Source organism: Siniperca chuatsi, linkage group LG14 (assembly GCF_020085105.1).
Source record: "Siniperca chuatsi isolate FFG_IHB_CAS linkage group LG14, ASM2008510v1, whole genome shotgun sequence".
Lineage (NCBI taxonomy): Eukaryota > Metazoa > Chordata > Actinopteri > Centrarchiformes > Sinipercidae > Siniperca > Siniperca chuatsi.
Window position 1 is genome coordinate 10,485,013 of NC_058055.1, and position 16,114 is coordinate 10,501,126.

At 40.1% G+C, this 16,114-nt stretch overlaps 1 protein-coding gene across 2 annotated transcripts; it reads left to right on the plus strand.

Moving 5' to 3' along the window:
- nlgn3b (neuroligin 3b) lies at window positions 1-15,755 on the plus strand. Of its 2 annotated transcripts, XM_044223687.1 has the most exons (7): window positions 1-422; window positions 3,860-4,523; window positions 6,483-6,542; window positions 7,454-7,603; window positions 8,503-8,688; window positions 10,839-11,628; window positions 13,634-15,755. In XM_044223687.1, the coding sequence occupies exons 2-7, from the start codon at window positions 4,043-4,045 to the stop codon at window positions 14,430-14,432; spliced, it is 2,466 nt and encodes an 821-aa protein (XP_044079622.1). In that variant the 5' UTR covers window positions 1-422; window positions 3,860-4,042; the 3' UTR covers window positions 14,433-15,755. The 2 variants fall into 2 exon arrangements, with proteins under 2 accessions (XP_044079622.1, XP_044079623.1); XM_044223688.1 differs by lacking the exon at window positions 6,483-6,542 and having other exon boundaries at window positions 2-422.
- The last annotated feature ends 359 nt before the right edge of the window (window positions 15,756-16,114 follow it).

Below are 16,114 nucleotides of genomic sequence, written 5' to 3' on the forward strand. Positions count from 1 at the left end.
ATCTTGTCAAAGGCAGATGGATTTTGCCCGAGCACAAAGCGTGCGAGTACGTGAGTGCTGTCCGAGGTTAAGGTGGTTACTTAATGGTTTCTAAATTGGGATTTTGTCGGTTGTTGGAGGGTGAATTTAATGCACTGGCGTATCCCGGTGGTTGCCTAGTAACGCGCTGGCAGTGGGCGCCGTAGAGAGATCTCTATGGTGGGCGCTCCATTAAAACCGTTGGCGCTCCTGACCTTGGCGTCGTGAATGCGCAAAGCACACAGACTGTGCAAAGCAGGAGATAAGAGTAAAGATCTGTGTGTTTGCTGCTACTGAAACCGGGGAAATATTTCACACGCAGCCCATTGTTTTATAGCGAAACTGACGGGCATGCTATGGAGGAAATCTCGAGATGGAGCGCGTATCAGCTTCTGTAAAAGCAGGTGAGTTAACCTAACGATTCTGTGTTTTTTTCCGTGGGACGAATCGTTGTTCAGATTTATAACCCATATCTGAGCTAATTGTTTCATTTAAAGCGACTGCTGAACGGTAGACCATGGAGCATTTGTTGGCTCGCCATTTTTTTGGCTATTTTATCCAATATTCCCCCGTCCTAGACCTAGATTAAACAAGCTTCTCAGTCACAACGTGAGGCAGCGCACACACACTACAGCAGTTTGTCGATGCTATCTGGGCTGTGGCTTGGTTTTCTCTGTGGGTCTGGATCCTTGCATTCATTTCTAAAGCACTGATTATTATGTTGAGTGCTACCTACATGTTCTCTACAAGGTACTCTTCTCTGCATCAATTCCTGCTCCTCTTTATTGCACTGCTAAATTAGGGGGATTTGGGGAATCCACTAAAACTGTTTTGATCCTCACCAGTCGAATTACAAGGACATTGGGAGCCCAGTACTGTTGTCTGACATACTAGGCTCCTTCTCAAATGCTTTCATGTCAAGGGCCCCCAGGCTATCAGAACCTAATCGATAAGCTGTTGTCCCAGAGATTTTTATTAGTGGTGAATTGGTGTTGAATTGTGTGCCTGTCAATGATGTAGGTGTAGAGATAGTAATGGTTGGAGAGAAACATGATTATAGCAATAATTCTAATAGGTCTGTAACTGGGATCAAATTAGTCAAATGGGAATGAAAGCATTTGGGTCCCAGGAAACCCAAGTCTTTTGACCCAAACTGTGATGCACAAACCCCTGGCTGGTGCAAAATAGAATAATAGGCTATGTTATGGTTGTAAAACATTTAGATTTTTAAACATATCATTCAGTTACTAAGTTATTGCAAGCATTTAATTGGCAAGAAATATTTTACCCATGTTTCTTTCCTCTCTGCTGGGCGCATTGCCAGTCTAAATTGCCCAAATACTCGCAGTTTATCAAACTTGACTGAGTGATTGCTCACTTTTATTACATGGCCCATTTGGTGTAAGCTATAAAGCTTTTATCCACATCTGTCCCATCGCAGAGCACAAGTTGGAAAAAGAGTGCTCTGCAGCACAGTTGAAGGCGGTATTCAGCTGCTTTGACAGTCTGCAGTAGCCTACAATTAGTAAAACAAAATGAAAGTACTGTATGTCATGTATTGCTCTAAAAAAAGCCTACCTTAGATTTGTTCCAGTGATTTAAATTAGAGGTTTGATATTGTTTTCAAATAGGAGGAAAAAATGCAAATCTGTTGATACTAATATCATGAATGCATGTGTAATTTAAATGGAAATGCCACTCATGTTAAGAATTCATATTATCCCTTTGATGTACAGCAGATCCAGCAGTGTCATTTTTTTTTTACTGCCAGGGCTGCTTCATAAGCTTGAGACAACTAACCAAGTCTGATTGGTGATGCTCACTGCCCGTAACTGCTAATTTGATGATTGGTAACGATTCCACAGCAGGTTTGTGAGAGGATTTTTACCTCTGAATGATTTAGTATCAGTGTCAGTTACAAACCAGAAGATGTGCCCTGATCTACCAAAAAAATCTGGTTCTCTATCTTTTATCCATTTTAATGTCTTGGGAGCCGTAGATCATTGTCACATAACAGATAGGAGATGGAACAAGTCTTGTCCTTTTTTGGCTATGGGTAACATTCATAAGTGTTAATTAATTCAGACAAAGCTGGCCTAGGGCAGAGATGTACAGTATTTCTCAAATGAAACCTGTGTGATATTACTCTGATTTGTCTCATTCTTTAAAGAAGGGCAAACTATGCTGATGTTCATATCAGGTAATGTGCTGCACACCTGTGAGAGAGAGAATGAGCTGCCTTTATTTGTGATTATGTTCCTGCTAGTGTAGACAAAATGTTGCAGGGAAAGAAAAGCCAATGCACCAAATCTATGGTTAATTCATTTTTTGTATTAGGAGGAAGAAATTGTCCCCTGTATTAATGGATAGGTTCATCAGATTGAAAGAAAGCTGTTTAGCTGCAGTCTTTCACAATGCTCGAGGCAGTTCTCGTCAATAAATCTGATTAGGTTAACAAGCTTGTTTTCGCTTTGTTCATTGACCAGCCAGTGAGAACCTGATGTTGAGCATATTATGCTAACTTCTATCCTAGAGTATAAGGACTAAGACGGGATGCATTTTGAATGACAAAGTAGTTAACTGGAAGCACAACATACTTTGCTCTCTGTAGTTCTCCATGGGCAAGCTTACTTTTCATAACCTCAATGACTTACAGTATGCACATGTGGCTAGGGGTGAATATGTATTCTCCTGTTTACTGAAGCGTGCACACTGGGGAACCAGTAACTAGCTATCACTGGTCATCACACGGAAGCTCTTGTGACTGCAGTTGGGTTAGACAACAGATGTATGCAAAGCAAAAGTTTGCATTTTTGCATCAAGCAGTCCAATATTACTGGAATGACTTAACCGATCCAGGATCAGGGAATTTTTCACTCAGAAGTAAGAAATATGTGGAATCAACAGGATTTCATGTCTGGCTTCCATTACGTCTGATTTGTGAATAAGCAGTTATGCAATATTTCTTAACGCTTGAAAAAATGGATGAACAGATTTCTTATAATTGAACAGATTTCTTATGATCATAAAAGCTGAATAAAAACCCTCAATGTCTAACTATTAGTGTATGTTGAAAGAAGTGAAAAATGGGGGAGAAATTGATTGCAGCAGACGTAGACTGCCACAAATCAAACTTTCAAAAAGAAGTGTCAATGGCTCCTTTTCCTCTGATATTGAACTCAAATGGTCTTTCGCTGCCTATAAGCCTTCCTCAAGTCTTTTAATTAACCTGCAATTACTCTGCATTATATAGCTGACAGTGTTGCTTACATGTAAAACACAAAAAAGATACAAACATTCCCTATTCATGATGTGAGATACTTGATGTTTTTTTAAATATATTACATGCTGAAACATCACAATCAAGTCAGATATTTCTTTCCCAGTGTGGTCCTTTTTTAATCTCTCTTCAATGCATATTAAAGATTTGTCTGTCTTTGCTGTTCACTTTGTTGCTTTTACGTAAGAAAAGGGGTGCTTAACACCTTTTTATCTTGAGATGCTTTTGCAGCATCCCTCCAACATCACAGCAGATGGATTTTTCAGATTCTTCCCATCACCTCCTCCGCTCATACACAGAGATCAGTATTCAGTGATTTGTTCATGTCAAAGCATATATTTGCTCTTTTAAGACAGCAATTTGTTCCAAAAGGTTATTAGCATTGAAGTGTTACAGTGGATGTGGCATACTGATATTAAGCTTATATAAAAGCATGTATTTAGAGCCCCAAGATACAGGAAGAAGACAATACTTTTATCAAAAGTTATACAGATATCTAGTACTGTTTTCACGTAGCGTTGATGTTTTCTCATCAAATTTTTCTGATCATCTTGTTTTCAGATTTGTGTGCACTGCAATGAAAATCGGAAGTGGGGGCGGTCCATACCTGGCTGAGGTGTATTTGGATTTGTCAGAGCCAAAGGCATAGTGAGTGATGTCTGTTTGACAGGGTCAGTGCAGAGGGACTGAGCGGACACTACAGTGTGCATTTGTGCAGTGCAAGGGCACTGTCTTGCCCAGACCATGTGGCTGGCTACATTTAGAGACCATCTGTTGCCTGCACACCTGCTACATCAGCAAGGGACTGTTACCATCACCCACTGTGCTCTTCTTTGGTGGATATTATGTTCCTGCTGGTCATTCACCAAAGCAACGAGCCAGAAATTCTACCCGACAGTGACCACTCAGTTTGGGAAACTGCGAGGCCTCAGGGTTCCCGTGCCCAGCGAGGTGCTCAGGCCCGTTGATCAGTATCTGGGGGTCCCCTATGCTGCTCCACCTGTGGGTGAGAAGCGCTTCATGCCCCCCGAGCAGCCCTCGTCTTGGTCAGGTATCAAGAATGCTACCCACTTCATGCCTGTGTGCCCTCAGAACATCCACAACACCGTGCCAGAGATCATGATGCCCATATGGTTCACCTATAACCTGGACACAGTAGCCACATACATTCAGGATCAGAGCGAGGACTGTTTATATCTAAACATCTACGCTCCGACAGAGGATGGTGAGTTGGTGTGGTAAAATGGACGGCAATGACTTTCCATGTCCACTGATCACCGTAATCGTGGCCCCGATGTCGTCCTGTTATCGTCATAAAGCATGTGTGTGACCACTGCTCATGTCATTGCTGCCACCAGGCCTGATTTACCATCCAAGGCAATGTCATCATTGTTTCCCCAGTTGCAATCATATTCCATTTGAAATAACAATCACGTTCCCTCTGATATGCAGGAATTTATTCATATTTTGGCAGTCTGAAGGTGTTGCCCTGATGCCACTGAATGTGTATAGATACACATAGGGAGGCATAACTAAACATAAATGTACCGGGGTATGTGCTTGTTTTCCCACTAATAGACATCCAGTGAAATATTGCTGAGGTAAGGCGCTGTTCAAGTATTGGTCCACCTAAACTAAGCAATCATTTTTAGCTTCTAAAATGATGAGCCTAGCATATTTAGCTGTCACCGCTGAGCATCAAAGGTAATCGTGAAGAATTACTTAGGAGTAAAGCCAGCAGTACTAGCTTTCCATTTTTGTTAAAAATTACAATTTCTTTATATTTGACTGAATCTCTGCTTTGTTCAGACAATGTGTCTATTGGGGGCCAATTAGTGAGGTGCAGGAGTCAACTCCTGTATATTGCTTGCTGAATCCTTTCTATTTTTGTATCTATAATAGAACTGTGAAATGAACCAGCAAGGGGACATTTTGTGTCTGCTGTGAATCCGTAGATTAGCACAACAAGGTAATACCATAGTAATGCTGTAGCTTTTCTCTAGTGTTGACAAACAGATTTCTCTAATTCAAGTTACTTCAATACACCAATTAAACATAGTTTCTGTGAATGCTGAGTATTTCCTCCCTCACAAGCATTCAGTATAATACAAAACATTCAGCATTCGAAGTTGAACTGTGTTCAGCTTTTGTATGTAACACGGCACTCTTTGACTGACTTTTCCATGGTAGCGTAGCAACAACAGATAAACTAAAGCCTGTTTGAGAGGTTGCTGTCCAAAATGGTGCAGCCCACTTTTTCTAAAGCTCCTGGTCTGAGTGCTGCCTAAAGGCCTCCTCACCCGGCACACAAACAGGTTAATTAAATTTCACATTTGCATTCACATTTCAAAGGAAATAACATAACCCATCGGTTCTATACATTTTTATTTCTTCAGACTTTGTCATTGTTTATTTAAAATGCACCTTAGGCATTCTGTGACTCTATTATTTGTTTCTCTGATGTGAAACCTTTGTTGTTTTAATTTTTGCCTATCTCCAGTAGGCTATTTCACCATGTCAAATTAAAGAGTGTGTTTTTGAAATTCACGATATTTCATATCTATTTTTGTGGCCTGATGCCCCACTCAAGTCAGAGTTTATTAATTATTTATCAATAAACCATATACCTCTTATCTTCAGTAACTATCCTGCAGTGGTTTACCTGATGAATCGACACCAGTTTGTGTAAAAATATAATTGTACAGAGAGATAAAATGAACCATGAAAGATGTATTACTCCAGTCAAAGCTGAGGCAGCTGGGTCAATAAAACGATACAGATAATAAACCATTCAAAGGTAACAGTGTGTGTGTATGTGCATGTGTGCGTGTGCATATACACGCACCGTTCCATTCCTTACAAACAAGAAACAAGAATTTGTTTCCTTGATGAAAACAGAATTACAAACATTAATTTGTACTCTAACTCGTAATGTAATTGTGTCATACATCTCCAAAGATTTTACATAATGTCGTCTACATTTTGTCAGAAAGCAATTCAGGGACAAGTGCAACACACCGTATGTAAATGGGCTAATCTTCTTTTTGACCAATAATTTGTGGATCTTTTTTCTCCTGATTCTGTCAGTTTGATTGGACCATATATTAAATAAGAGGCACAGTCAACCATGCTATTTTGAATTTTGTACTTCTTTTTTTTTTTTTTTTCCTCATGTGAATCCCAGGGAGCCAACACAAGAAAAAGGGGGCGGCTTTCTCACATGCTGAGACTCATATATCTGAAGGTATTTTTAAGAGCTCAAAGTCTTGATGCATGGATTCTTTTAGCTTGAGTTTGGTGGATGAAGATCTTACAATTCTTAGTTTTTACTTTCCAGAGGAGCCGTGGGGGTTCTTTTGTTTTGAGTGGAATAATAAAAATGTTATCTGATTTATGATTACATAAGTTTGCTGTTACTGCACCTCATGTCTTGAATTGAGCACTGTTGCAATCCCTCCAGTGAGAGCTACTTCTTTCCTACCGTACACATTGATCCAGAGATTGCATTATCTACTTATCTGTCGTATAGTCCCTTTTAAAGTTATTAGTCAACATAACAAATAAGTCTCAGAACATGACACATTGATTTTTGTTGAAAAAGTAACGTTTCTATTTTAGCTCGTACTAGTAAATAACAGGAGCTCAGTGTAGTATGGTACCTTGCAGTTCAAGTCTACACATAATAAAACATGTTTTTTCTTATTCTTGTGCATGCATATTATAATGCTGAACTGTAAAATTTCAACTTTACAGAATTTTCTTCTCAACTGAGAAGTCAAATCAACAGATTTTTTCTCTTTCTACCTCTAATCTAGAGAATTTCAGATATGGTACAGAGCACAAGTATGCTTGGTTTAGCTCTTACATGTGTGGTAAAACCTGTTGTTAATTATATTTGACACTTTTATTCATACACCTGTTGTCAGAGTGCATTTACCATGCATTTTCTGAATGTCATTACAGCTTCCAAACCATAGGCCTACCACTGCTTCTAAGCACATTTTCTAAGCAGTTACCCATACTTCATACTGAGCTCACACTGACTCATACTGTTGATATAAAGTTTTAGCAACACTGCTTCATTAAATTCTCAATTTCATTACTGTTGCCTTTGCAGTTGTTTGCTCAGCGTGTGTGTGTGTGTTGACGTTGCAGATATAAGGGACTCTGAAGCTCGACCCGTGATGGTGTACATCCATGGAGGCTCCTATATGGAGGGAACTGGGAACATGATGGACGGCAGTGTGCTGGCCAGTTATGGGAATGTTGTTGTCGTCACGCTCAACTACAGAATTGGAATATTAGGTGATGACAACATCTCTGTGTAGTAACATTTAATGGTGTTTCAAATGGGGTATTTAGCCCTGTTTAATCTGAGAGAAAAATCGGTAGTAATGGTCATTAATTTCCACTTGTGTTGCTGTTATTAACCTATAAAAAGAAGTAGAGACATGAGAGAAAAGCAGGTATAAGAAAATATAGGTAACTGAGATGTTGGCTTGGCATAGCTTGATTTGCATACAAATGTTGTCCTCAAGAGGAAAGATGATGCAAATACTTATCATGCCCTGTCCTTGTTGCACATAAGCTGTTTTAGACCCATTCTGAAAACACACTTTATCTTCCTTTAGATGGATTTATCTAATCTGTACAAGATGATCAGCCTTAGCTATTCTTGAAAGAAAAAAAATGATTTAAATACAGTATGGAGGGATGCAGCATTCACAGGCATTCACAAGGTCAAGATTTTTTTTCATTTCCCTGTGTTTAACATTCAAAACAATATGTTGTTTAGATGAGACTAGACAAGGGAATAAGTAATAGGATCAATTGTAAGAGCACTAGTGACATCTGTGCGGTTTTATGAAATTCATATAAAGGAATAGGAACAAGTAAAAGATTTATTTATTTATGCACATTGAATTTTATTTTCGCATTTTTAAGTCAAATGCAAGAGAGCGTTCAGATTTGATGAGCAGAGCCCTGATCACTTCCTTGATGGGCAGCACTGCTTGGAGATTAGGAGGAGTTGACTAAAGTAGTCAAGACACTGTGGGAAAGAGCAAAGGCATATTTGCACCTGAGGGGAAACTGTCAATTCATTCTGACGCCCTGCTGGGCTACAACTTTAGATCAAAGCTGTGACGTATATACTGTAGATCTCCACTTCAGCATCAGCTCTGTTGTCTCTCTGTTTACTTCAGGCTTCCTCAGTACTGGTGACCAGGCAGCAAAAGGAAACTACGGACTCCTGGATCAGATTCAAGCGCTCCGTTGGATTAGTAAGAATATCGGTTACTTTGGAGGAGACCCAGGTCGCATCACAGTTTTTGGATCTGGAATTGGTGCTTCCTGTGTCAGCCTGCTAACTCTGTCCCACCACTCAGAGGGTAAAAATCTGCAATTCACCATCTCAGTTATCTCTGACTTTGATCAATTCAGATTTATTATTAGCTAAAGTTGAAGTAGTAATTAATGCAATAACTTAAAAGCAATGTCAAAATCCACAAACTTGAGATGTCTCAATCATATTAATTTCTTATCTTGAAGATGTCAGTGTTACTTTTGGAACAATAATTTTTAATCATTTTGAAATTTTGTTCTTTGTTTCAAGTGCAGATCTAAATGGTCTGTCAGGGAGATGAAGTGTTATGATATGGGAGTAGGGTAAAGGGGGTGTTCGTTAAGTAAGTGGTTGCTTTTGTTCCCCTCTACTCAATCTAATCAGCCTAAAAGCTTTGCCTCTTAAAATGTGAAGCTCGTAAAGAAGCCTACTGGCATTATAAAGTTTTCACCATGCCATCACGTTCACCTGTGTCCATCAGTTTTTACCATTCCAACTGACTAATATTTCAGTCTTTCAGCATCAGATTTGTTTGACCTCTTTTACCCACCTGCACCGTATGGTATAGTACAGAAATTTGTACAATTTCAAAGTTTGTCAAAAAAATATAAAAAACACCATTCATTTTTTGTATTGGTCTTCTGTGATTGCGAAGCCTTGATTGAAGACACTGTTTACCAGACAAGGTTGGTGTGAGGATGAAGCAGGACCAGAGAAAAAGTTCAAATTCTTCACATATTTTTTGTAAAAACTGATATTTCTTTTTTTCCCCCACAGATATATTGGCAGTGCTTTAGTTGAAAATGGCATATTCTAGTCCAACTTCAAATTTATGCTATCAACTGTTATATTAATTATGAAATGACAATATAAATCAATCAATAGGAATTCAATTAAAATACCTGTATATTGAGTATACATTACCCACAGGAAACCGGTATCTGATATCCACTGAAAAGAAAAATATGCTTTAATGTTACCTGCACTTCTTTTCAGTGGATATCATGCCATTTGGTAAACACAAAGCTCCTTGCAAGAATCAAAGGTGCGTATTTCAATATGGGAGGCCCACAGGGAATTGAACCTCTTATCTTTGCCGTATTATTGCCCTGGTCCTCCCATTGATGCTGGGCAGAATCACAAGAATGGCAGAAATAGTGTGTTTTTGTCAATGCCAGGGAGGCTGCGGCAACTGTCCTTTGTGAGGTTCGTATTTGATGCCCTAGCTCGGCTGCAGCAAATGCACAAAGACCTCCGGCTGTCTTTGAAGTAGACTAGCTAGCTGCTGCCCTAAAAAAATTGAAATAAACGACAGCAGAGGAGGGAGAAAGTGACACTGTCCCTGCACTCTTTTTCCAGCTACTGCTATGCCTTAACCTCAGCAGAGTCTTTTTTGAGTTGAGACATATCACTTGTCATTTTTAGGTGGTAGATACAGAATCCCTAGAGACAGAGGTGATGCACTGCATATAAACAATTCAACAGAGCAGCATGTTTACTGTATCAACATTGAAGGATCAGGGTTACTGCATATTCAGCTCCCTGCACAGACCCTCTACCGCACAGTTGGCATCAGCAGTCTATATGTAAGCTATGCAGCTTGTTAGACACACAGTATTAACGAGTCTACAATTACAGTACGTCTGTCAATAACTGGTGTAGGGAAAACTAGACACCACCTCACTGAGACAATGCTGCAAATTGATCATTAATTTGACATGCATTCACTGTCATCTGCATATAGTAATGACACCACATGAAACAAATAAGGGGAACAACAGAGAAAAGCAAGTCATTTTTTATCATTATAATAACAATAGAATGGGCCAATAGCCTATCACCAGTTCATTTCTTTTACCAGCTGCTTTACTTAGCAGCTTCTCATCAGCAACTGAGCTGCTCAACTATCTGGCCTTTCCATTCTTTGTAATGCTTTATCTCCCTGGCTAGTATTCAAATCACATGTAGGCTTGTTTGTTTGCATTTGTCTACCTAAATTTTATGTGGCAACAAACCTTTGATTTAATTGTCAGTAGCAATTGGTGTAAAGTGAATCATGTATGGGCAGTTCAGAATGCTCTTAAGGTCTGGAAAATAATACTAATAATAATGATTTGGTGGGCCAAAGTACTAACCACTGTTCTCTGGGCTTTTGTTGTCTTCTGTGTCTTTTTGTTCTGAATTTTGTGTCCCAAGGTTTGTTCCACAGAGCAATCATTCAAAGCGGTTCAGCCCTGTCCAGCTGGGCTGTCAACTACCAACCAGTCAAATACACTCGCATGTTGGCCGAGAGGGTTGGCTGCAACGTGCTGGACACCGTGGACATGGTCTCCTGCCTGCAGAAGAAGAGTGCAAAGGAGCTGGTGGAGCAAGACATCCAGCCTGCCCGATACCGCGTGGCTTTCGGTCCTGTCATTGACGGAGACGTCATCCCGGACGACCCGGAGATCCTGATGGAGCAGGGCGAGTTCCTTAACTATGATATAATGCTGGGTGTCAATCAGGGAGAGGGACTGCGCTTTGTGGAGAACGTGATGGACCTGGAGGATGGCGTATCCGGCAGCGACTTTGACTTTGCTGTGTCAGACTTTGTGGACAGTTTGTATGGCTACCCAGAAGGAAAGGACACACTGAGGGAGACAATTAAATTCATGTACACAGACTGGGCTGACAAGGACAACCCAGAGACCAGGAGGAAGACCCTGGTGGCTCTCTTCACCGACCACCAATGGGTGGAACCCTCAGTGGTTACGGCTGACCTACACGCCCGCTACGGCTCACCTACGTACTTCTATGCCTTCTACCACCACTGCCAGAGCCTCATGAAGCCAGTGTGGTCAGACTCAGCACATGGAGATGAGGTGCCTTATGTGTTTGGCATCCCCATGGTGGGCCCAACTGACCTGTTCCCCTGTAATTTCTCCAGGAACGACATCATGCTCAGCGCTGTGGTTATGACTTATTGGACCAACTTTGCCAAGAGTGGGTGAGTAACAGCAAATCCAGGGACAAACCAAAATAGATGTTAACACGAATGTGGCTTATTTACATATAGTTGCATTTGAATCTCATTCAGTGTCCCATTTTAGTGTCCTCTCTTGGCCTGTGGTATAACTGACCTCACTTGTGCAGACCTTTGCTTGTGTTGAGATGTCAAGCTTCTGCTACATTTATTCCTGTATCACCCTGATTAAGGACTGTAAGATTCAGCCTCATAATTAAGTGCAGCCTGAACTCCCACTGCTATGTCTTCCAGCCTTATCTGCTTTTCTCCTTTGTTAGTTCACAAGAACCCAAGAATATAAATTCCTTAACATCAGGCGTCTATAAATTAGCTTTCATTAATGCACAGACACTTCTTACTGTAAGTTAAATGTGTACTCACTAGATATTTCATTGCATACACTACACACAAAATGCTAAACATTTTGATGATACTTACTTGTGCAGTCACATTAAATGATGAAACTGTAGAATATATACAGCACACACCATCTAATGTAAGCTGTGTCTTAATAAAAGCCATGTTGTCTCTAGAGCTAGTTCAGACTTCTGTTTAACCTCTCTTTACACACATAACAAAGTTTCATCACTTTGGGCAGACTTCCTAAAGGTGATGGATCTTAACATTTACAGCTTAATTCACATAAATGTTTAAAGCACTGTTTAACAAAAAGGTTATGTTGAAGAGAACCTTTGAAGAGGCAGTTAAGATGTACTCCATATACCTCTGCCAACTTTACTGTGAGTTGTGATTTCAAGTAGGGGCAGCACAAATAATCAGTACAGAAATGTACTGTATATATGTTAATGTATATATCCATGTTTGCTTGTAATACACAATATTCATACCCTGGTACCAAATATCTGTGTCTTTATTGAAGGTACTGTATAGATTTGTGTATGAAGCCTTTGAGTTACTGTCAGGCAGACATGAACTCTTCCATTGCTCCAGACATTTGAATTGTGGAGCTGTCTTTCCGTCTAGCAGTTTAGCATTTATATCGGTTTGACAGAGAGACAAAAAAACACATCTATGTATCTATTGATAGGTTTCCTTTAGGTACCTGTAATATATGTATTTTGGATTATCATTAAGCAGACATTTTTAAGTATTCTTAGGACGACAGGAGACTTTTTCAGCTTAATAAAGTTTTCCAGTTTTCAGCAAATGAGAGTTTATTATGATGTTGACCTATAATTACAAAACACTGACTCAGCACTGGAAAAACATGCTGTTGAAAGTGCAACAAAGTGAAGCTCTCCCTCTGACAGCTTCTTTTACAATTTGTCGTATAGAGGATATAGAGAAGATTTACTGTGTGTTTTTGAAGATAAGAGACACCTACGTGAGGTGCACTGTAGTGGAGGACTCCACTGCTGCCCTGCTGGAGTCTTCCTGCATTTTGAATGCACAGCTGCAATGAGTCTTTGTGGATGATGACTCTAGCAGTAGGAGGAAGCACAGCACAGGTCACTGTAGGCTGCTGTTTTAATGTCTAGGAATGAGGGAATGCTGAGCCCTTGAGGAAAGATGGTGATATTACATTGTGTTGACCTTTGTCCTTCTGTTTTACAATTTAACAAACAGGCCTTCTGTTGCCATTTGCATTTTGGAATAGCAACATTGCATTTATATTACCCAGGGCTGGGCAATGTGGTTGAAATCATTATCAATCAATCAATATGAATGAGGATATTGATGATATATATCATGTTATGTCAAATGTAAGAAAAATCACATATAATCAAACTAATGTTCAAAGCAAATAACTGTGTTCCACTGTGTGTAAAACAAAAAACAATTTTTGTTAGTTTTTAATTACAGCTTGTTCTGAATCCTTCATTTGGACAACAATGTTTCTAGATCAATATCTTGATAAGATCATGATAATATGCTAAAAGTGGATAAAGAATAATATTGAATTTACCTTTCTTCTATCACATTTATTTTTTATGACTCAAGTTTTCTGTCTCTGATGTGTCTGTAGGGATCCTAACAAGCCAGTGCCACAGGACACCAAGTTCATCCACACCAAGGCCAACCGCTTCGAGGAGGTTGCCTGGTCCAAGTACGACCCCTATGACCAGCTGTACTTGCACATTGGCCTGAAGCCTCGTATCCGTGATCACTACCGTGCCACCAAGGTGGCCTTCTGGAAACACCTGGTGCCCCATCTCTACAACCTCCACGACATGTTCCATTACTCCTCCACCACCACCAAAGTCACCCCGCTGGATCCCACCCAGTCAAACGGTAAGAGGTCCGGCAGCACCGGCCGGCCTCCTGTATCCACTGCCCACAACGACGGCGAAGGGGGGAGGGAGATGGGTCCTCTGATCATGCCGAACCCCAGAGATTACTCCACAGAGCTCAGCGTCACCATTGCTGTCGGGGCGTCACTGCTGTTCCTCAACGTCCTGGCCTTCGCCGCTCTGTACTACCGCAAGGACAAGCGCAGTCGGCAGGACACGTCCCAGCAGCCCAGTCCCCAGCGTGACAGCAAAGGCAACAACGTGAGCCACACCACCACTATAGACGAGACCTTGTCGTCCCAGCAGAGGAACCAGTGTGAGGCCCTTCACAATCCTCTTCACGTCTCGCCCAGCTTGGACTACTCACTCAGCCAGCGCCGCTCCCCTGACGACATCCCTCTGATGACCCCCAACAACATCACCATGATCCCCAACTCCCTGATGGGCCTCTCCAACATGAGTCCATACAGCACCTTCCCTGCTGGTTACAGCTCTGCTGGCCTGCCCAGCACCCACTCTACCACACGGGTATAGCCTGGCAGGAGACGAGAGGAGATGGAGAGGGGAACTGTGTCGTACGTAAAAAATGGAAATGTAAAGCTGTATTTAGGATGTGTAGGTAAAATAGGATTGAATATGTTAGTTCTGTTTTTTCCAAAGGTGTACAACCGCCAACATCCTGCCTTTGCTCTCTCATAATAGGAAGTCTAACTGCAGAGTCATTTTATAATACTCATTTTCAAAGGCAGACAAAAAGAAAAAGTGCATTTCATTTTCCACTTTGGCTTTTTTGGAACTTTACCTAGCAAGAACTTAGTATAATGTTTATACAGTTGGATTTGTATGGGAAGCTTTTTCTTACTCTGTGATATCTATTTTGATCTCGTGGAACAAAGTGACATTCAACTTGTGGTGGACAGAGATGAGATCCAGGAAAAGCTGAAAAGCAGTATTATTATTATTATTATTATTATTATTATTATTATTATTATTATTATCAAGCTATTTTATACATATTTCTCATGGTACATTGCTTATTATGAAAATGTATTTTTACTGTAATTACTTTAAAATGCCTTGTAACTCGCTCACATAAGGAATTACTGTGGAATCATAACAACAATTGATTGAAATTTTACTGGTCACACATGTGGTAAAAATGTATCCAAAATATTTCTATCTGGTAGTGCAAAATATAGCACCCGTGTGTGTGTGTGTGTGTGTGTGTGTGTGTGTGTGTGTGTGTGTGTGTGTGTGTGTGTGTGACTGTATGTGTGTGTGTGTGACTGGATGTGAGTGTGTGGGGGTGTGTATTAAGAATTGCGCTACAAAACTGTAAATTAGGCATTGTTTTAAATTAGCCATTCAGTTTTGCATATGTAGTGTTGTGTAATCTATTGTAGTCTATTTGAGTATCCTCGCTATATTTTTGTGTCTATAATTTTGTTTAATACATTGTAGGAATATAACTTCTGCTTCACTATGAAAAGAGAATTGCTTAAAATGTGTTTTCCTACTCATGGTTCTTTTGGCTTGGCTTCTTTGTACAGAAAAAACTTAGACCTGCATTTTATTTGTTGTTTGTTCATGAATACTGTAAGACTTTCAGAAAGATAACTGTAATTACATTATAATTGTATGTATACCAACTCAATTATTCACATTTAAAAAGTTTCATGAAGCTTACAGTTCCTTCTCCAAGTGGTTTGGACCCCGTGCATACCAAGATATATCCAGGGGTCACTCTTTACTGAATGGACATGATGGACATCAAGCTTTGAGATTTGATTTCTTTGAACCTATCATAATGTTGTTTAATCCAAATGACACTACTATTAAAAGATTTTTGGAACTAAAGATGAGTCTTGTCAAACATTGGGATTTGATCACACTTTATATGGAAAATGCAGGTATAATAAGGGACTATAATGTCAACTTAAAAGTCTACAGAGTTTCAAGAGATTCTTAACAGACCTCTGTAGCTCCTCGGCTCTGCTTGAGGCTAGTGGCTCAAGGCTACATTAGCCACTACTACTGTAGCACACCCGAATTTCTGACTGAAGTATCGGTGGTCAAGTGGCATTGTGGATAATGTAGACACCAGGTTTTGAGAAGGAAGAAGAATGCATGATTTAAATATTGCTAGTTCTCTTACATTGACTTTTATATTTTTTTCAACTGCCCATCATGAGTCTGACAGTGTTATAGGAGTGCTG

Bases quoted from the DNA above. Each gene is read 5' to 3' on its own strand.
- nlgn3b (XM_044223687.1), top strand. From the start codon at position 4,043: ATGTGGCTGGCTACATTTAGAGACCATCTGTTGCCTGCACACCTGCTA. The intron at 6,543-7,453 runs GTATTTTTAAGA...TTGACGTTGCAG, and splicing joins TGAGACTCATATATCTGAAG to ATATAAGGGACTCTGAAGCT. The intron at 11,629-13,633 runs GTGAGTAACAGC...ATGTGTCTGTAG, and splicing joins ACCAACTTTGCCAAGAGTGG to GGATCCTAACAAGCCAGTGC.